The sequence below is a fragment of the Schistocerca nitens genome, chromosome 2, assembly GCF_023898315.1.
Source record: "Schistocerca nitens isolate TAMUIC-IGC-003100 chromosome 2, iqSchNite1.1, whole genome shotgun sequence".
Classification (NCBI taxonomy): domain Eukaryota; kingdom Metazoa; phylum Arthropoda; class Insecta; order Orthoptera; family Acrididae; genus Schistocerca; species Schistocerca nitens.
The window spans coordinates 120,732,824-120,756,374 of record NC_064615.1 but is presented as its reverse complement, the minus strand read 5'-3'; the positions used below and the strand labels follow the sequence as shown (position 1 = coordinate 120,756,374).

General features: G+C 37.5%; 1 protein-coding gene across 8 annotated transcripts in view; it reads right to left on the bottom strand.

Annotated features, from left to right (window-relative positions):
• Positions 1-23,551, bottom strand: part of LOC126235804 (leukocyte elastase inhibitor-like) — a 188,533-nt gene that overhangs the window by 122,173 nt on the left and 42,809 nt on the right. For all 8 annotated transcript variants that reach the window (XM_049944625.1, XM_049944631.1, XM_049944630.1 and 5 more), the window contains exons 3-4: positions 12,141-12,320; positions 8,546-8,756 (exon numbers count right to left, since the gene is read on the bottom strand). In XM_049944625.1, the coding sequence (XP_049800582.1) occupies positions 8,546-8,756; positions 12,141-12,320 (391 nt within the window). The remainder of the gene's footprint in view (positions 1-8,545; positions 8,757-12,140; positions 12,321-23,551) is intronic.

Below are 23,551 nucleotides of genomic sequence, written 5' to 3'. Positions count from 1 at the left end.
AATTTTCCTGTAGGCAGTATCTATCTTACCCCTAGTGAGACAAGCCTCTACATCCTTACATTTGTCCTCTAGCCATCCCTGCTTAGCCATTTTGCACTTTCTGTCGATCTCATTTTTGAGACGTTTGTATTACTTTTTGCCTGCTTCATTTACTGCATTTTTATATTTTCTTCTTTCATCAATTAAATTCAATATTTCTTCTGTTACCCAAGGATTTCTATTAGCCCTCATCTTTTTACCTACTTGATCCTCTGCTGCCTTCACTACTTCATCCCTCAGAGCTACCCATTCTTCTTCTACTGCATTTCTTTCCCCCATTCCTGTCAATTGTTCCCTTATGCTCTCCCTCAAACTCTCTACAACCTCTGGTTCTTTCAGTTTATCCAGGTCCCATCTCCTTAAATTCCCACCTTTTTGCAGTTTCTTCACATTCAATCTGCAGTTCATAACCAATAGATTGTGGTCAGAATCCACATCTGCCCCTGGAAATGTCTTACAATTTAAAACCTGGTTCCTAAATCTCTGTCTTACCATTATATAATCTATCTGATACCTTTTAGTATCTCCATGATTCTTCCAGGTATACAACCTTCTTTTATGATTCTTGAACCAAGTGTTAGCTATGATTAAGTTACGCTCTGTGCAAAATTCTACGAGGCGGCTTCCTCTTTCATTTCTTCCCCCAAATCCATATTCACCTACTATGTTTCCTTCTCTCCCTTTTCCCACTGATGAATTCCAGTCACCCATGACTATTAAATTTTCGTCTCCCTTCACTACCTGAATAATTTCTTTTATCTCGTCATACATTTCATCAATTTCTTCATCATCTGCAGAGCTAGTTGGCATATAAACTTGTACTACTGTAGTAGGCATGGGCTTTGTGTCTATCTTGGCCACAATAATGCGTTCACTATGCTGTTTGTATTAGCTTACCCGCACTCCTATTTTTTTATTCATTATTAAACCTACTCATGCATTACCCCTATGTTATTTTGTATTTATAACCCTGTAATCTCCTGACCAAAAGTCTTGTTCCTCCTGCCACGAACTTCCCCATATCCCACTATATCTAACTTTAACCTATCCATTTCCCTTTTTAAATTTTCTAACCTACCTGCCCGATTAAGGGATCTGACATTCCACGCTCCGATCCGTAGAACACCAGTTTTCTTTCTCCTGATAACGACGTCCTCTTGAGTAGTCCCCGCCCGGAGATCCGAATGGGGGACTATTTTACCTCCAGAATACTTTAACGCCATCATCATTTAATAGTACAGTAAAGCTGCATGTCCTCGGGAAAAATTACTGCTGTAGTTTCCCCTTGCTTTCAGCTGTTCGCAGTACCAGCACAGCAAGGCCGTTTTGGTTAATGTTACAAGGCCAGATCAGTCAATCTTCCAGACCGTTGCCCCTGCAACTACTGAAAAGGCTGATGCCCCTCTTCAGGAACCACACGTTTGTCTGGCCTCTCAACAGATACCCCTCCGTTATGGTTGCACCTACGGTACGGCCATCTGTATTGCTGAGGCACGCAAGCCTCCCCACCAACGGCAAGGTCCGTGGTTCATGGGGGGAGCAAAATAGCAGGCAATTTAAAAATAAGTACCTATTACAATTAATTTTGTTACGTATTCAGAAAATCTCTGACAGAATAAAAACAGTGCTTCATAGAAATGCCTTTTTTTTGGCTTTAAATATTGGATGAGTAGCATTTTTTATTTCCTCTGGTATCTTATTGTGTGAAGTAACACCAATGTTAATTATGCTCCTCTGATAGGTGGTTGTTCTGTGATATTTTTGATGTATATTTGATTTCCCTCTGGTACTATAGTTGTGCACGTTTTTTTTCTGTAGCACTTTGCCTGTTTTCAGGGGGCAGTCCCTAGTGAACAAGATAGTTTCATAAATGAATAAACTTGGAACATTTAGAACACCAAGCTCAGTAAAATGGGATTTACCGGACTCCATCTTTTGAAGGCCACAAATGAATGAATGAATGAATGAATGAATGAATGAAATTTTATTGTCGTTTAGCTATTACAGCAATTGACAAAGTCAAGTTACACATATACAAGTTATACAGCATATATACATGGGTTAAAGATCAATATGTGACATAAGTTTTACATAAAATACAATATTTAAAATGAAATAATATGAAAACATTGCATCATAACTGATTCAGTTAAAGAAATTATGCTACACTCTCCAAATCGGTACCACTATGATATTTTACAGTCGTAAAATTCCTGAAGTGAGTAGTATGGGTTTGCAGCTAACGAACTGAACAATTTGTCTTTAAATACATCAAATGGAGCTTCTACCCATTCTAGTGGCAAATTATTAAACATCTTCATACCCACCACTTCGTAGCTGTTCAATGACTTGGATAATCTGTAGTAAGGTATGTCAAGATTGCTACTATTCCTGGTTCCATGAAAGTGTACATCTCTTCTACGCTGGTATTCTGATAAGTTGCTCTTTATATGCAGTAGGGCAGTGTAAATATACATGTTTATCACAGTTAATATTTTTAAGTTGATAAACAGTGGTTTGCAATGGGCCAGTTTATCACTGTTTGTGATAATTCGAAATGATTCTTAGAGCTCTTTTTTGCATTCCAAAAACCTTTACACTGTAGGTTGTGTATCCTCTGAAAACGAACCCATATCGGACTAGTGCATGGAACTGTGCATAGTATGCCTGCCGTAGTGTTGTTTTGCTTGTTATAGCCTTTAAAATTCTTAGGCCATAGCACACAGATGATAGTTTTCTAGACAAGTTATTTATATGTGTGTCCCACTTTAAGTCTTGCTGAACCCATAGACTGAAAAATTTTGTGACACTTACATTGTCTAGGGTATCATTTTTTAATTGTGCTTGAATAGACATTTGATTAGTTAGAGGAATTAAATGAAAATCGACACACACAGTTTTTTCAGTATTTATAATGAGTCTGTTTTTTTGTGAACCACTCAGAAAGTCTTTTCATAGAACTTTCTGCTGCGGACTGCAATGTTTCTGGACTGGACCCAGTGAGCAATATGCTGGTGTCATTGGCAAACAGGATAGTTTTTGTGGGGCTCATATATTCAACTAAGTTGTCCACATAAATCAAGAAGTGTAGTGGACATAAGATTGAGCCTTGTGGTACACCATATTTTATTGGTAATTTTCTAGAAAGAAAGGAGTTGTTTCTTGCTTTATTCATTTTGTTGAATTCATACTGAAGTGATACTTTCTGCCTGCGGTTTTTTAGGTATGAACACAACCAGCTATGTGCTACACCTCTTAATCCTCATCTTTCTAATTTTTCGAGCAGAATGTTATGGTCCAGGATGTCAAAGGCTTTTGAAAGATCAAGAAAAATACCTGCAGCTAATTGATGTTGATCAAGTGATTTTAAAATGCAGTCTAAGAATTCGAAAATTGCTGTCTGTGTAGATTTAGACTTTCTAAAACCATGTTGTTGTACTGTAAGAGGTGCATATTTATTTAGGAAACTTAAAAGCCTGTCATAGAAGAGTTTTTCTGGAATTTTTGAGAAGGAACTTTTATTGGTTAATGATTTAATTTTACTTATGATTTCATTGGTGTTTGTTTCATAAACATACATAGAAGCAGTCGAGATCACTGACTTGCTGGAGAAACTTGGGGCTGGTCCTAGACAGTGTACTTGAATGAGGTCTTCAGCTAGTGAAATGAAGTATTCATTGAATTTTTCCACAACTGAATTTGGGTCTGTGACTTTTGAGCCTTCTAGTGTTAATGATACATTCTTTTTCTTTGGCCCTGAACTACAAGTTTCTTTCTTTATAACTCTCCATGTGGATCTCATTTTGTTAGATGAGTTTCTTGTCAAATTGTCATTCCACATAATTTTTGCCTCTCTGACTACTCTACCATTACTACTTTTGGAAATGCTACATTAAAATAGTGAAGAAAGATGCTCTGAAAACTCACGTCCATGCTACCAACATTGTTCTGAGTGGCAATGCTTTCCCAGTTTTCCTTCACCAGTAAGAGATTAAAAATTCTAATGTTATCTTCAGAAAAGGTTCTTTTTTCAACTACTTTTTCGGAACTGCTACTACTTGTTGGCATTTCTTTACACAGCAGCTGTGCCTCATGATCACTATAACCCATGATCAGTACTCTGCTTGTGAATCTGTAATTTGTTTCTGAAATGAATATTTGGTCAATCATGGAATTTGTGCATTCAGTTAATCTTGTTGGACAGTATATTGTGGGGATCATATTGACTGTGCTGGTCATATTTATCAAAGCACTCTGGTGCTGCTGTCTTTTGAAAAATCTATATTGAAAACCCCACAAAGCACTATCTTCCTATTTAGTGTGCTGATCCTGTTCAGCAGAACCTCTAGTTTATTCGTGAAGACTGCCAGGTTTCCACTTGGTGCTCTATATATGTTAATAACTATGAAATAAAGCTCTGGCAGTTTAGTAATGGAAAGTTCAGCCTTTTTCAGTTGGGCCAATATAACTTTTACTGACATCACAGAACTTTATTTGTTCTTTCACAAAGATAGCAGAGCCACCATGTTTGGAAAACCCTCGGCTAAAATGACTTGCTAATCTATATCCTGAGATTGAGGTTAATTTTACTTCATCATTTTGTAGCCAATGTCCAGTAATGCAATTTATGTTCTAATTTAGTGCATACTGGAGTAGCGCTTCCAACATGGAAATTTTATTTGTGAGTGACTGAACGTTATGGTGTAGTATAGCAAAATCTGGGTATTTAGTAACTTTAGGTGAAACAGTTTCTGATTCTTTATCTAATGGCATTTCTAATACAGCACTTACCCTAAAAACTTTTCGGTATTTTTCTTGTGTGTGACTTCTGATTGCTGGTGGCAATCAGCTGGTGAGTTAACTTCTGGAGCTTGTATAAGTTTTGCTTCATCCACATCTGTCCTCTTTGGTTTAAACCATTTCATAATTTTCGTTTGGCTGACGACTTGATTGTTTGTTTCTCGCCTAATCAGTTTAAACAACTTGATAATTAGCATTTGTCCAATGGCACAGCTTGTAACTCGTCTACAGCACTTCTTAATCTCCATTTGTTTGTCACTTATACTTTTTTCTTTAATCACTCTTCTTCAAAATGCGAGTACATATTTTTTCAGCAAGTAATTTCTGTCCTGGCGTATTTAAATGAAGTCCATGAACTGTATGGAACTTTCGCTCCAATCTGTTTATATCTACTATATTGACATTCTTAAAGTTAGTGCATATTTCAGTGATACACTCATTTGCAACAGTAATTTCGCGGTTCACACATGACAAGGGTGGTAAATCATGACGGTGTGGGATGTTACCAATGAGTACATTTGTGTGGGTTAAATTATTTAAACACATCCTCATTTCTGTAATAAGCTTGTATGTCTTGTTTCTATAGACATCATTTGATCCTCCTATTAACACGGCAAAAACATCTTTATTCAAACTAGCTACATTAGTTGATGTTGTTAGGTCTGTTATTTCACTCAATGGAGCCCCTGGCTTTATGAAACCAGATGCCTTGAAACTACATGTTCTCATCAACATTTCAGAAATTTCACAACCGTGACTATCACCTAACACACAGATTGTTTTGTGTTTCACACTTTTTGTAACCAGAGGATTTAAGGTTCTTCTCCCGACCTGACTAGTGTTTTTTTTTTTTTTTTTTTTTTTTTGCCACACATATTCTAAATGTTCTTCAGTTTCGCTGAATATATGTTATATAATGTAGTTTCCTTTGTTGCATTGAAGTCTGTGGTAGTGTAGGTGTGCGCACTTATTTTCGGAGTTTTTAGAATATCTCGTGACGCAGTATTTTCACTGCTTGACCTACTTACAAAGAGCAATGGTTTGCCTACTTTGTTTTCCAGCTTTTCAACTCTTTCCAACGTGTTCACTGACTCCACGGCAGAAAGCACTTCAAAAGAGTTTTTTTGCACTAAATTTTCACTGTCCTTCAAATCTTTTACCTTCTGAGTATAACTTCCTTCAGTCATTATCTTCCATTTTCCCGAGACCAAGTCTTCTTTCTTCATTAGTCTCTCACATTTTTTCAGATTGTAGTTTACTTATTTCTACCTTTTGAGTGTCGATTGTAAACTGTGGACTGGATATCCGTTCGTCCAGCTTCAGTATTTCATTCTTACAACTTGCACAAGTTTTCCTTTTACTACCTAAATTTACATTTTCTTGTGAAGACACACGACACATTTTCAACTTAGCCACCATCTTGTCCTTTGAAGCACGATCTTCCTGCTTTGTAATAAATTGTGTAAATGTATTTGTGTTATATATGTCTTATGAATAATCTATTTCTTTCATTACCTTATGTACCTTTAATATATATCACACAAAGAAATTTGTTTATGGATGAATGAATGAATAAATAAATTGAATTTGACATTAGTGTGCCTTTCTATATATACCACATCCCACACCACCTCTTTTAAACTACTCTTAAAACACTGTACCCTATTCTCATCAATAAGCCCTCAGGGCTGTTGAGTATTTCCATTACCTGTGCGTCATGAGCAGTCTATTACCAATTAGGTAAACATTAATTTTTTACATCTGAGCACTGTATATAAAAATATGATAAGTCAGTATGTCCGCCCCTGGTAGCTGAGTGGTCATACCTAAAGGCCCGGGTTTGATTCCCGACTGGATTGGAGATTTTCTCCACTCAGGGACTGGGTGTTGTGTTGTCCTTATCATCATCATTTCATCCCCATCGACACGCAAGTCACCGACATGGCGTCAACTCTAAAGACTTGCACCAGGCGAACGGTCTACCCGACGGGAGGCTCTAGCCACACGGTATTTCCATTTCCATCAATCAATATCTTAGTGTCTTGTTGCACATGAGTTGGAAAATTGTCTACTGAAATTATATTTAAACAGCTTAATGATTCCAGTTCATTTTTCCTGTCTCTATCTTTTAAAAAATCTACACTGAAGTCCATAAAAAGTACTAACAGTTTCTTCTTGTCTCACAGGTTGCCCAATAATGCGTCTATATTTCTCATAAAGAGCAGAAAGTTTCCTAGAGATGATCTGTCGACTACTACAATTACCAGAGAAGTATTCTGCAGTAACAACTCATAAGCATATGCATCTAGGTTCTGACTGACATAGACACTATTTGTTAGCAACTCCTTTTTCCGTGTTGAATCTACACATAAATGACTCCAATCTATAATCACCGATATTTAACTTCTCCATCCCTGTGATTACATGGTGTTCAGAGAGGTACAGAAAATCTATCCTTCAGAATTTTCCTTACCTTCTATACCCACAAGAAGCAAATCTATCTTGTTTTTCAAGCTTCTAATGTCCTGATGAAATAAATAAATTCTATTTTCCTGGAAACTGTTACATATATTATAGTTCTTCTCTTTTCTAATTTCTTTCAGTAATATTGTTCTGTTGCCTGACTCTAACATAAGAAATGTTTCTCTATGATTTCAGTAATCACAGGGATTTTGTCTCCCGTGCTGTGGGCCCCCTTACACTTTCTGCAAGAGACTCAGCTAATCTGTCTTTCCCCCTGCTATTGAGGTGCAGGCTATGATTTGCACAATATAGATATGAGACTGCCTCAGTCAAAAGCAATCCACTCAGCTCTTTGTTTAGATGGCTAATAGCCATGTTAACCAAAGGCTTGAAATAGTGCTGTAAAACAATCAGAAACACAACATGAATGTGTGCTGTAGCTGCTCCTATTTCCTCCAGATCTCATTTAATATTATACTCTAAGTTGCTAGCCAGGCTGTTTTCTGCTCCTCCTGTTATAAGTACTTTATGGCTAAGCTTGGCACTATGTTTCATAATGCTTGTGACCTAGTATTCTACATTTAACTTTTCCTATAGTGGTTCTAGGCGCTTCAGTCTGGAACCGCGCGACCGCTATGGTTGCAGGTTTGAATCCTGCCTCGGGCATGGATGTGTGTGATGTCCTTAGCTTAGTTAGGTTTAAGTAGTTCTAAGTTCTAGGGGACTGATGACCTCAGAAGTTATGTCCCATAGTGCTCAGAGCCATTTGAACCATTTTCCTATAGCATTTGGCCCACATCCCTTCCACAACTGCTATCTAGTTGCAGGATTCTTTTCTTTCTACTTGACTTTTCTACCAATCAGGCCTTAAAGTTGTTCTTACAAGTCTGCTGCACTCTACTTTGCTCGAATTCTAACTGGTAGAGAAATTTCCTTCAACAAGTTCACTGCTGACCATGTGTCCTGCCTTCTCCTCATTAAAGACAACACACACACACACACACACTTTTAAATCACACTTGGGAACAAAGTTCTAGAATGAAAGTTATGTTGGTTCTGTTTCTTTAGGTCCACGTACCCCCTCCCCATTCCACTCCTTTCCATCATATTGTGGTAGAATTTTATATTAGTGAGGAAACATCAAGACAGAAGTGTAGAACTGACACACTGATCATCCAACACATATATTACTCTTACATCAGGGCAAAGAATCTTACCTAAATCTTGAAAAACAATTATTTACCTTGGGGAATTAAATTTTGTATCTTCTTGTTTGTCTTCATCTCTACCCATTCATTAATTAATGTTCTTGACTTTTCTGCCTCTTTAACAAAATCAGCTTCCTCGGCTTCAGCTAGAAACTTTGCTGCAGATGCCTGGAACTCTTCTTTAATAGGGAAACTACCTTGTGCATAGATCTTGTTAGCTATCTCAAGAACTGTGTCATCAGATCCCTGTGAACATCATAATTTTCTTATGACACTATTATGAAAATAAAATGAGAGAAATGTTAACAGAACATTTTCAGTTATTGAGATCTTTAATTGCACATTATATCTCAAACCATATGTACTGGTCATTATGTGTACTGGTCGTTATGTATTGTGTAATTCCAATCATGAGCATGGAATGAAGAAATCAACATGCCATAAGTAAGAAGTAAACTTGAAAACGGAAGTAGATTCACAACAATTTCTGGAAGATTGTAAACATATTTAGCAAGAGAAATGTTAAAAGCATATCTCATCAGTCACTTTGTTACTCATGGATGGATGCATCTGAGAATAGGACACAGATCATCTGTGTTATTAGCATCCATACGGTTTTCCTATCATGGGAGTCTGATAAAATAATCTCACTTGGTGGCTCAGTGGTAAAGAGAAAGATTACAAATCCAAAGGTTCAAGCCCTGGTCAATACTAGGAGTTTTATCTGTCATTTATCACTTCTTTCACCACTGGCTATGTTTGTTGTAAAATATGCTGAGCTGCACTGTGGTTCTGAACCCACATTAAACTGTAGGTCCCCAATAATTGGTTGGACAAGTAAGTTCCAAGGTTGGAGGAAGGCAATGGCATACTACCTCCAACAGGACTATTCCTAGTAAAATACTGAGGTGTTCAAAACATTCTCCTCATTGATAATTGCTTTACGTACATAATATAAATAAAGATACCTACCACATTTTTCTGCCTGTATTTGATGACTAATCCCAGGAACTACTGTAGGGATTTTAATGCCATTTACACTAATAGACACAATGATTCATGAGGAAGATTTGTATATACAATTTATTAACATTATGCCAAACTAGCTATCTGACAATATATACTTAGGCCTACTAGTTTGAAGTCCAGGTGGGTTTCTAGTATGATAATTACAGTTTCACATGCAGATGTTGAAAAGTGTGTGTTTATATTACTCCAGCCCCTACCTCTACACCAGCCTTATACTCCTTGTTACTTTTCTACTTCTTCCTAGATCACCCATTTCCTCTACTCTGTCTCCATTCTGTATTCTACTTTTTTCATGTTTACAACAGTGTTCCTGACACCATCATGTCCTTTTCATCCTCTTGCATCTCTTGTTCCTTCAATTTCCTCACTGCCAATGCCGGCCTATTCCTAATTCAGGCAGCAGCCAGCAGTGTGTGTACGTGCGTGCGTGTGTGTGTGTGTGTGTGTGTGTGTGAGAGAGAGAGAGAGAGAGAGAGAGAGAGAGAGAGGGAAGGAGGGAGGTCTTTTTAAGGCCCTCTGAAGACTGAAGTGAAGTGAAGTTCTTTTCTCTTTATATATACCTGTTTGCAGCTTGAAAAATAATTTAACACCTTAACACTATGACTTTTTTTCAATTTGCATTCCAAAAATAATATTTTTTATTAATTAAAACATTCTATAACGAAAGACATCACACATGGATGTATAAAGATGGCTTTTAAAGCTCAAAATAATGGTTACAAAATAATAATAAAATCCTGATTATATTTGTGCACTGGACTATGACCAAAAAATATAGAAACTTGAAGCCATTTTTTAGTTTCTGCATTGCTATGAAGTCTAACCATGGATTTCACTATGGTTTCTATGAACACAAAACTTGAAGGAGCCCAGTGGATGTATCATTTCATACTACTGGTGAACACTTGTCACCAGGAGAGAGGCTTGTCGAGTATTCTAAGCTACACTACTGGCCATTAAAATTGCTACACCAAGAAGAATTGCAGATGATAAATTGGACAAATATATTATACTAGAACTGACATGTGATTACATTTTCACGCAATTTGGGTGCATAGCTCGTGAGAAATCAGTACCCAGAACAACCACCTCTGGCCGTAATAATAGCCTTGATACACCTGGGCATTGAGTAAAACAGAGCTTTGATGGCGTGTATAGGTACAGCTGCCCATGCAGCTTCAACACGATACCACAGTTCATCAAGAGAAGTGACTGGCGTATTGTGATGAGCCAGTTGCTCAGCCACCATTGAGCAGACGTTTTCAGTTGGTGAGAAATCTGGAGAATGTGCTGGCCAGAGCAGCAGTCGACTATTTTCTGTACCCAGAAAGGCCCGTACAGGACCTGCAGCATGCAATTGTGCATTATCCTGCTGAAATGTAGGGTTTTGCAGGGATCGAATGAAGGGTACAGCCATGGGTCGTAACACATCTGAAATGTAAAGTCCACTGTTCAAAGTGCCGGCAATGCGAACAAGAGGTTACCGAGACGTGTAACCAATGGCAACCCATACCATCACGCCAGGAGATACGCCAGTATGGCGATGATGAATGCACGCTTCCAATGTGCGTTCACCGTACTGTCGCCAAATATGGATGCAACCATCATGACGCTGTAAACAGAACCTGGATTCATCCAAGAAAATGACATTTTGCCATTTGTTGACCCAGGTTCTTCGTGGTGTAGCAATTTTAATGGCCAGTAGTGTACATGCAGTAAAGGTGACATCTAGTAGCAGCCACCTCAACCAAAACATAACTGCCAGGCCAAAGATGCAGCACCAGATGCTCTCTAGTGGCTGAACATTTAACTATCACTGCTGAAACAGATATAAGCAAGGTTTTATTTTTTCAAAGACCTGTTTTTAAGTTGGCAGAGTATACTTGGAATATTAAGTTTCTGTCAAAATAATAAAAATGAGAATTCGGGGTTTTATGTTAACGGGCTAAACTCATAAAAAGACTTCTTTTAAATATGGAGTCATAGATTTAAAGTTACTAACAGAAGAATTTTCTCTGAAAAGGGCACACACATAACTGTTTCATAAGATGTAATGAGTCAATTAATATTGAATTTATACAGTTTTGATACAACTATTACCAAACTTGGTATATATTATATGAGATATTTAGGCAAATAAATAACAATAAGGTACCTGCCAAATATAACAAAGTACGGACAGGGTAAGAAGCAAAATAAAACAAAGACAACAAATCTCCAGTAAAATAATTAGTGATTCTGTGAGTAAGATCCTTTAGAATATTTATGATGTGTACTTCATCCATTATTCTGTATGACATTAGCTTCAATTTTTTAACTGTGACAGATTTTTACACTGTATGTTTTGTACTTTATTCCATGAGATGATCCTCCACTTATGAAGACTAGCTTTATTAATTTTATATAGTTGGTGTTGCTCCAGCTCACATCCAGATGCTCTTGCCTCTTTTGCGTTTGAATATATGATTTTATCCATTTCATTGTATCACATAAATGTAATGAGCCTAATCCATTTCAGCTATTTTTAAGAATTTTAAAGTATTTCTGAACTATTAGGAGTATCACAGATGAAATATCTAAATATACTTTGTATACACAAACCTTTAATTGATGCATTAATGCACTGAACCCTTCCTCAATAATAGCCTTATCAGATGGAAGATGCAGACCCTCTGCAATTTCCTGAGCAGTGCTTCCCTTTGCTCCAAGATGTGCAAGCGCAAGAATTACTTGCACACTTGTTGGAGAAAAAAACAAATTTCCATCACTCTCTGCTAAGATCTGCAACAAAGAAATTATTACTTTGCTAAAGCTATATACTTTATCTATTTCTTTTACGAAAAACATCTTTCTAGTGAGGAAACAAATCTGAACTGGAATCAGTATTTCTGAACAAAGTACATGTAATTCAGTTTTCTAAAACAGGGTATTGTATTTCTAAATAATGTTTGTTTTATAATAAATGATTTTTTTCATAATTTTAAATTTTGTCCTTTAACAGCAGTAAGGTCACTAGAAATGAATCACTTACTCATGTTTGGCCACATCAGATAAGGGACACATCAATAAATATGCACTAGTACCTTAATCACAAAAAATTCCTTTTAAGTGATTTAAGGTCACTTCACCCTTGAGTATTTCATTTAAATTACAACAAAGATTGGTAAGAAAGTGAGGCCAGGTCACTCAGACATTATTGTCAGCAGCACCCATCTGTTGTGAGGATAAGAGTAGTCAAAACTGAAGGACAGACAGTGGTCATGTATGCATGAGTTACATTTGTGTCAATATGTGAATGTGAAAGTGTGTGTGTGTGTGTGTGTGTGTGTGTGTGCGTGTTTTGTCTAATTCAGAAATAGGCTATTTGGCTGAACGCTTACTAGTTTAGCAGTCTTTTTGTTGTGCCTGTCTGCAGGTCAACATTTCCACTATACAGTGAGTAGAAGTCTACACTTTTCATAATATTTTCATTATTCCATCCTGGATTTTCCATTGTTTGAGTGTTTATATAAATTATCTTAGAACTTACTGAGTCCACTGACTGTGCAATTTGAAAGCAACTTTGTTATGTTTATCTGTCAAGATTCATACATGGAAGTGCACTGTGAACTCCTAGCCATTGTCAGACTAATTTGGACATTACTGTACATGTCTACCCGTGGTTACTGTCTTGTATGAGAACTGAGACTGGTCATTACATTGCTATGAGTGTAAGTAAGTGTGAAACAGTAAACGTTGTGGTGGTTCCTCCTGCTTTTTATTTCTTCATTTGTTGTTTGTTGATTGTCCTCGGTGTCGATGTACTATGTTGCTACACTGGCTGAAAAAAGGGGTTATGGATTCCGACACTGACTACCGCAAATTACGGTGCCGACGAGTGCACAGTTGTGTTTCATAGTACTTTAATTTTCACTTCGCACAATCCCCCACATTACATAGTAACATGGCCAGTGCATTATTGTTTAACCTTCAATAAGCCTCATTATTAGTTTTCAGGTGAAACTCCACATACTGCTACAATTGTTTAGTGTTGAACATCTACGAGCAGTAAAACCTAACCACAAAGTTCACAGTTCTTGAAGAATAATCAGGTATGTATGGAGCAGATATTGTCTCTATTTTTACACAAGGCCTAATTGTTTACCACTTATTCCACAGTTAATTTGAAGCACTTTTGTTGTTCTAACCAGCACAGTTTATTCGTCTGAAACTCGGTTATGGAATGACTGTCTCGTGACCAAAAATCGGGCCCTTATATATCATCACAATAACTGGTACTGAAACTACACATTGTTTGAAGATAAATTTATAGGAATTATAATTAAAACTTAACTTATTAAATTAACTGACTACATCGAAAAATTAGTTCTTTTTAGCAGTTTCTTCTACTATGAGGGTTATGACAAGTCATTTGTTTAAATTGTAAAATTAACAAAAATAGTTATGCAAACAATACTTTTGACAAAACTGTTAAGTACTTTGGAATTAATTAAGGGCTGGCTTTGCTAACATGTTTTCGAATATAGCCAAACAAATACTTTTAAGATTACTAGTATTTCGTCATCCAGATGTTTCCAATTATTACAGAATTAATATTTGTTTATATATCAAAAATAAAATTTAAGTTATGAAACAATCACTGATTTTGCCCTATAACAAAAGATACTAACTAGAAATAGTCAAAATAAATCAGAAAATCAATTACATACATAAAACTAAACACAAAATTAGATCTTGTGTTATATTCTTTAAAACTGAGGGCCAATCTTTCTCTTTTATGAAACTGCAGGTTATATTCACATATGCTAATGGTAAATAGTTAAAAGTAGCTAAATGAATTTAAGGAGGCAGATGGCAAAACAAGAGGGGAATTTAAAATATCCCAGCTTGCTTCGTCACAATGTACACTGGTGTCCAAAAGTAAAGCAACAATTGGAAATTTTGCAAGGTTGCATTTATTTTGCCACAGAACAGTATTAACATGTGACAGTAAAACAGAAACAATGTAAAGATTACATAATGGTTGGAAAAATGTTATTCATTTTTCTCCAACTTAACGAATTTTTATACAAATTCTGACAACTGGTTAATGAGCACAGTATGGGTTGTGACCACTTCTGACAGCAACATAGGCTTGAAAATGGTGGGACACACTGTGAATGATGTCATCAGTCTCATGTTGGGGCAATAATGCCCATTATTCCTGCAGAACTGCTTGTAAGTCTTATAGAATGGTTGGTGAATGATGCGATGGAGCCCATATCCCTAGTGTATCCCAGACATGCTCTATGAGATTCAACTGGGACAGTGACCAGGCCATGCTATGCATGCAGCATCTTCCATTTTCAAGAAATCATCAGCCACCCATGCTCTATGAGGTCGAGCATTATCGCCCATCAGTAAGAAGTCTGGGTCCGCAGCACATTGTGACAACTGCACATCAGGTCCAAAGATCTTGTCACAATACCTGACAGCAGTTAAACCTTGCCAATTGACCTATACAGTTTCATGAAGAGGTGTTCCAGGTGTCAACATAATCCCTGCCCACACCATTAGGGATCCTCCTTAGTTTGGTCTCTTTCCACAACGTATGGGTCCTGAAATTATGTTCCTTCATATGTGAATCCATCAAGATTCACTCTCCAGACAAAATGAAGACTCATCTGTGAAAAGAACATGGGCCCCTGTTAGACGCTCCAGATGGCATACTGACGACTCCATTCTAGATGTTTCCTTCTGTGAAGAAGCAGCGGAGGTATACTTACAGCAGGCCTCTGACAATAAAGGCCACTCTGCCAAAGCCTTCTGACACCATTTGCCTCGATACAACACATCCAGTGGATGCTGTGGTCAGATGCCAGCTGCTTAGCAGTACTAAGGCGGTACCACCATGGCCTTACAGCCAAAGAATGGTCCTCTGTTTCTGATGTTACACATGGTCGGCTCTGCCCTGTCTTTGAGAGACAGCTTTACTCTATGAAATTTCACCACATCTGAGAAACAACAGAATGATTCACATTAAGCCATCAGGCCACATCAGTTTACAACTGTCCTGTTTCCATTCTTTCTATGGCCTTCCACCACATAGAGTCTGGTAGGCTTCTTCTCTGTGCCATACTCCACCATCTGTGACTGTATACACAGTGATTGCAGATATGGAACTACCAGGCAAACACTACCCTGTTTGATAGGTGGCCTGACGTCATCATTGGCACAGTTGTCCATTGACTGGAATGCCATCTTCCAAGCAGAACATGATCGTACTGACATCTGTTGACAGTTCATATCATTGTATCAGGAATTAGACACAGAATGGGGAAACAGCAGTTTGTTGCTTTAATTTTGGATACCAAAGACAGTGTTGAGCATATTAATTTCAAATTCTTCATAAAATAAGTTTGCAGCAATTTGATGAACTTCTGTCAGTGAGACTTTGAGTGAAAACTAGTGATCACAGGTTATCATAATTAAAAAAAATGATAGTGAAGTGTAAAGGTGGATTACAAAGGAAGAAAAATTAAAACTGAAAAGAATAATGCAATTTAGAAATAGGGCAAAAAGGAAAGAAAAAAAACATAATTTTTCGAAATGTAAGAGAGAGAGAGGCAGACGGGGAGGGTGGTGGGGGCAAGGGGGGGAGGTGGGGGAGCATGTGTGTGTGTGTGTGTGTGTGTGTGTGTGTGAGAGAGAGAGAGAGAGAGAGAGAGAGAGAGAGAGAGAGCGAGAGAGAGAGAGAGAGAGACTCTGTGTGTGTTGCGTGTATTGTGTTGTGTGTGTGTGTGTGTGTGTTTGTGTGTGTGTGTGTGTGTGTGTGTGTGAGAGAGAGAGAGCGAGAGAGAGAGAGAGAGAGAGAGAGACTCTGTGTGTGTTGCGTGTGTTGTGTGTGTGTGTGTGTTGTGTGTGTGTGTGTGTGTGTGTGTGTGTGTGTGTGTGTGTGTGTAGAAGAGAGAGGGGGGGGGGAGGAGGAGGGGGTTAAACTGTAAACAAAAGCATATAAGTAATAGAGTAAGTAGATAAATTCAGCCATATGAATAAAGAGAAGGGAGGGGGGAAAGGTGAGAGGATGTACTGGAGAGCAAACTCTCATACTGGCGTTTGAGTGACCTGCCTTTCCTCTTTAATCTTCCCCAGTATATCCCTCTCTCCTCCGTAAGCAAAGAAGTAATAGTCCTGACAGCTATATTGGTGTGCACACTAGAAGGCAGCTGCATGATGAGTTCTACGCAGAAAGAGACGGATAATACTTTGTGGTGTCGCCAGTGTGCCCTCCATCCTTGCCCATGCCTCACACTCCAGCCATTGCCTACCCTGTTAAATGGCAATGGTGGAATGAACGCTACACTGGCCACTGTTTCTGTTCCTGACTCTCCATAGTAGAGTAAATTATATGCTCTGAACTCTCTCTGCCACTTCTCAATGTAATACTTTTTGTGTTTGCTTTGTGCCATACATAATGAACACTATAATGGCTAAGTAACCTAGTCATGCCTAAACTAACATGAAAATCAACACTAAGTATTCTATGCACACCCAAAGCACATGCTGGAGATGTATACAACAGTGATGCTATTGGCTGGCTCTTCACTTGGTAAACTGCTCCTTGCCACTGCACATTGTCCCCCCACCTGCCTACTCTCATATCTATGGAAGGTAAATAATCCAGCACTTTGGTCTCATAATTTTGTAGTTTTCTTAAGACAATTTTCCTTTTGAGCTAATGGAAACATTTTCCTGGAGCCATATGAGTCTCAACATTATCTTTGATAATGATATAAGTTGAAGCAATGAATTAAAATTTGTGCCACAGCTGGGACTTGAACCTGGGTCTGCTGCTTACTAGATAGATGTGTTAACCACTACAACACCATAGCACTGTAGCAACCACATCTGCATGACCTACCCTAGTCCAGTGCCCTCCCTAACACAAAGAAGGGGAAAATGGGCTGAAAGTGTGAATTAAAGTATGTGTTAGGGAAGGAATTGTACGAAGATAGTGTATGCAGATATTGGAGCCCCAACACTCCATTGGTGTAGTGGTCAGCACATCTTCCTAAGAAGCAAGGGACTTGGGCACAGATTTTAATTCATTGCTTCAGCTTCTATCCTTACCAAATTTTCCTTTTGATACAATCAGTCACACCTGTTTCAGTGCATCTGTTAAGCATACATGTATACAACAGTGTGGGAAGGTCTGTTAGTCAGTACTATGTTGTTGTACAAAGAGAAACAATTCATTAATATTAGAAGTAATCAAAATGGACCCAGTTTAAAAGGTTTTGTTTCTGGGAAACAATTTCTTTCTTTACTTTTGATTCTGAAAAGAGAAAATCATTATGTAATTTGGAAGATACTTGTTCCACCTCGCTTTCAGACCCCTTATGAACTAGAGGTCAGATTTATGGTGTACCACAATATCCCTTAGCCACAGAGTAATATCTGATAACATTGTTACTGTTTTAAAAATATTGAGGAGTAATAAAAAAAAACAAGAAGATAATGATGTAGGCTTCCAATCTTTAAACCGTTTGAAATCATATCAACATTTAACTGAATAATAGTGAAAAAAACACAGAATTAAGTATTAATATTGTCAGCCACATCATTTATATACATGTAACCAGCAAGGGTTCCAATATACTTCCCTTGGAAACAAGTGAAGTTATTCCCACTTCTGTCAATTTCTCTTAATCCAAGGTAGCACGTTGCATCCTACCTACAAGAAGCCTGAAATCCAGTCACAAATTTTCATTTGATACTCAATGTGACTGGACTTTTGTATTCACTTGATTGTCTTAATCTATGGCTTTTGAGGTGACATTAATGCTGAAATAAGAACTGACAAAACATATCAACAAAAATCTAAGTTAGTGGTAGATGGTAAAATTATTAAAAATTTCGTACAGATCTGTCAAGTATTCAACAGACACTTCTTTGATAATAGTGGAATACTGAACTTTCCACTTCATACAGTTATATTGACTTCACATAATATGTCCTGCTGAATTCAGATTTTAGTTTATGATACATCACAATGTAGTTAATATAATAAGCTCCTGACAAATCTAAACTCAGTACAATGGGACGAAATACCTACAAAAGAAATAAGGGTGAGATGTAAAGCACAGGTTTCAAGGTCTCTATCATGATGATTAATTTGGAAAAAGGACTTTTCCCTTTAAGTTGAAATATGCAGAAGTATGGACAATTCTTAAAAGGGCAGACATGGTGAAATGAATTACTGTACTGTCAATATTTTCTACAATTAGAATGCTATAATACAAAACAACAAATCATTTTTGGATGACCAATATGGACTCAGGAAAGGTTACAATACAAAAGTAAACAAGTGTATTGATGATAAGATCCATGTAATAGGTATTATTATGGCCACATAGATGCTTTTGATATGATAAATCATGCGTTTCTCTTTTAAAAAATGGCTGCCTATGGTTTCCAGGGAAAATCTCTAAGCTAACTGTCCTTTCACATAAAATGTGGTAAGTAGAGGATAGTCATTAAGTAAACTAATGATGGTACCAATTTAATATTTAAGGTGTTCCTCAAGGCTCAATACTGGGTCCATTACTTTTCTTATTTTAAGCCTTGTCAGATAAATACTGAAACTATAATTTATTCAGATGATTCCACAACATTGCTTGATGCAGATTCTAATGAAGAAGTAATCAGTAGACTCAAACAAAATATTAGAGAGTTTGATACTTTAATTACAGATAACAAACTCATTTTAAACTTTGGTAATACTTAAATTATATATTTTAAGGCTAATTATGCTTCAGAATACACAACATAAATAAAGAATGAAGAAAAAGATCTAATCAACTATGGTTTGTAAATAAAAGTTTCACAGAGATTTATCATGTGGAATTTTGGACGTCATTATATAAAAAAATAGTCTTGTTTATGATACAAAAATTATACCTATTTTTTTTAGAAAATTCCTTTGAACAGGGAAACCATACAAGACATAAGCCAAATTATAAGTTACTGTATCACAGCCTCAAACTGTCTAGGAATACTCCCTTTTATATTACAATAAAAATTTGTAATAATATTGTGAACAAATGTAAAGAATAAATCAATTAATATGCTGAATCTGCAGTGTAATGAAGATGTTACGAAAACTGCTATGAGTGGTGGATTCTTGACACATGAATTATCACAAATCAAAGTGTATAACCTGATGTTTCTACCTAAACCAGGTGTATCTTAAATTTTCTATCTAATAGTGTATAAATGAAAACTGGAATAGTATATATTAACAGAAGCAAATCACCATTGATGGGTCACCAATGTCTTAATCTCTTGACTGCATACAACATGTCACATGACAATTAAAAAAATCCCATCAATTAAATTTTATTTTTAGTTGCAGTTGATTTTCAGCAAGTCTATTTCTTATCTGTTTTCTTCTGGAAGAATATATTAATGATAAAATTTTGTTCTTCCATTCTTTTACCTATGTTATCTCTACTATCACACACAAAGTTTATAGCTGAGGAATCTGTTCCTTGTGTTACTGTGTGTGTGTGTTTGAGGTTTACGGGCGCGAAACAGCGGGGGTCATCAGCGCCCCTTGTGTTACTTTAGGCATGAAAAATCATTCATTTTCACCATTTAGTGGGACCTACTTCCATTCATAAGTTTCTGTAACTCTTGATAGAGGCCAGAATGGGAGCACAATGGGGTAAGAACTTCAATGATTTATTTTTAAAACAACTCCCCTTACTTTGTCCAGGATCTTAATACTGTTTACAGTAAAGTCTACATCTGAACTACCTCCTTGCTTTGTAATAAAACATGTCTTGACTCTCTTTTGCTGCACTTCTGATAATCCTGCTACATCCCAACCGTTATCTAACTCCTCTTTCAATACCAATAAGCTATCTGTCTATCCTAAAGTTCTGCAATTAATGGTCTCTGTGTAAAATGTAGTACAAACAGTGGTGTTTTAAGGTTCATGTAATTGTTTATCTGGCCAAAATTTGTGTACTATATAGTAGACATGTAAGTTTCTGGGCATACATGACAATCTACATTCATTGACTGAGCTTGCTCAGTCAACTACGGGTGTTCTTTCATCAAGGCAACAATACAAAGGTCCCAGGATCTCACACGTGTGAGTAGAAACTACGATAGCCATACCCAAGGCATTCTTTCTTGCTGGGCCAAAGAGGGTTTGGTGATACACATGAGCAGTACTATGCTCCAGCAGAGCTGTATTCATAGATGCCCTAGCTTAATGCCTGTTAAGTCTCAGATCCCATATTTATTAAGACCAGTTGCATGCTAATCACTTGCCTGTACAAATTTTTTTTAATTTTATTATTAAGTTCCTTGTAGAAGGTGCCCCCAGTAAATATACGGCATCAAGGGAAGGTAAACACTTTGTAAACATGTACTGCAATCAGCAGAAATGGTCCTCAAATCATTTACTAACTATATAGCAGGTAAACCGTGCTTTAGCAGTAATATAGTTGATAAACAACATGAAATACACTGATGGGGGAAGCATGTTCCTACATCTGAAAAATGAGGTCTGTTCAAATTTTGCGCCAGTGACATAACTGTGGCACTAGTAGGGCCACTATGAGAATGTAAATCTGGTTTGCTTTAAATATATGCTTTCATGGTCATGTGTGTTAGTTATCTTTAGCCACCGTAACTAACTGCTAGCAGCGGTGGTCATGGGAATGCACGGTCACCAGAAGAGCAGGCTCTGGAAGACAACATGGCACCACCAAGAGGGAAGACCATTGTGTGTAGTGTATGGCTCTGGTGCATTGTACTACATCTGTAGAAGCTAACTGAGCAACAGTTGGCACCACAGTGACACAATGAGCTGTTACAAACACTTAAAAGACTGCTCCGAGCCAGATGTCCTGTAGTGTGCATTTCACCGACCCAAATCCCCCAGCACTTGTGACTTCAGTGGTATCAAGTGATAGCTCATTGGTGGGCAGAATGGAAGTCTGTTGTGTTTTCTCATGAAAGCTGGTTCTACCACAATGCCAGTGATGACTGTGTGTTGGTTAGGAGGAGGCCAGGTGAAGGCATTCAACCAACCTGTCTGCATGTTATGCACACTGGACCTACACCTGGAGTTGGTGTGGGTTGAGATTTTGTGTAACAGCAGGAGCACTCTCGTGGTTCTCTCATCAGTCTGATGATTTGACCTGTTGTGCTGCTATTCATGAATAACATTCCAGAGTGTGTTTACCAAATGGATAACACTTGCCTCATAATGCTGTTGCAACCAAACATGCTTTGATTAGTGTCAACATGTGGCCTTGGCCTGTTCTACCACCAGATCTGCCTCCAGTTGAGCATGTATGGGACATCATCAGACAACAACTCCACTATCATCCACAACCAACATTAACTGTACTTGTATTGATCAACCATGTGCATCTGGCATGGGACTCCATCCCACAAAATGACATCAACACCTGCACAACACAATGTATGAACATTTGCAAGCTTCCATTAACATTCTGGTGGTTACACTGGTTATTAATGTAACAACATTTCACATGTGAAATGGCTTATCTTGAATTTGCATTAACCTGTGATCTTGCAATATTAAGCACTTAAATGTGTTACTTAAACAAATGTATTCCTGAAATTTCATTACTCTACATTAATTATTTTTTCATTTTGTGACTTCTTACATCAGAGTATTTAAGCATTTTTTTATCTCCCTGCCTCATTTATTTTTTCTTAGATGTTTGCTAAGAAGCATGAAGCATAGTACCTATGCCACACCACTCCTCTTCCTACACAACTCAATGTGTAGGGCATGGCTTGGTGCCTCTGTTCTCTGTTCCCTCTGAACAGTGTCAAGTTAAAGAGTGTACTTAATAATGATTGCTTTTAGTATTCACACAAGCACATGAGAAAGAAAAAATCATTAATTTGTACATTGTGGTTTGAAAATCTTTTGCATGAGATACCACAAAGCTGTGGAACAAGTCAGTTATGCTACACTGGTCACAAACTACTGCTGCAGACTGTATTAGTAATTAGCTGTTATTACTCTAGTAGGGGTCTATAGGATTCTTAGCTTAGAAAGTCCATAATAAAACATAATACAAAAAGCAAAGGACTAGTACTATGAAAAATGAATATTTTCCTATTATATATAGTGATCATCCACTGATTACCTGCTACCTTTTGCTTAATATTTATATGAGTACACTTATAGTTACCAGGAGTCAGTTGCCTACATGAAGTTGAATCATTCACTGATTCATACATATATACATACATACATACATACATGCATGCATGCATGCATATTGGCAATCTGGCCTTGGCAGCCACAGACAGTGGTCATATGTGTGTGTGTGTGTGTGTGTGTGTGTGTGTGTGTGTGTGTGTGTGTGTGTGTGTGTTTTGTCTAATTCGGAAGAAGGCTTTTTTGACTGAAAGCTTACTTGTTTGATAGTTTTTTGGTTATGCCTATCTGTGACTCAACATCTCTGCTACATGCTGAGTAGCAATCTATCCTTTTCATAATACTGTCATACATACATACATCTTATTTCATTAGTCCTATTTTGAAGAAGACTATAGGGATATGGAATGAGCAAGTTAATCATGAACAGGCAGAAGCAGCAACTGCTGGCTGATTCCCTAAAATACACTACCAAGAAATTGTGAGATCTGCTACTCTATGCACACCAATAATTATGGGACTTACGTACAGATTACTTTATGTATGTCCATCTCCATAGCTTAGTGGTCAGTGTGTGTCTGCTATGCAGACGACCTGGGTTCAGTTCCAGGTACTGCCAATAATTTTTCCTTGCTTGTAGGACCAGACTGGGGTGCACTCAGCCTCATGAGGCTGATTGAAGAGCTACTTGCATGAGAAATAGTGGCTAGAAGGTCAGGAAGGCCGACAACGGTCAGGAGAGCTGTGTGCTGACCCCATATCCCTCCACACACCGCATTTGATGATGTCACTGGCAGAGGATGAAACTGTAGTCAGT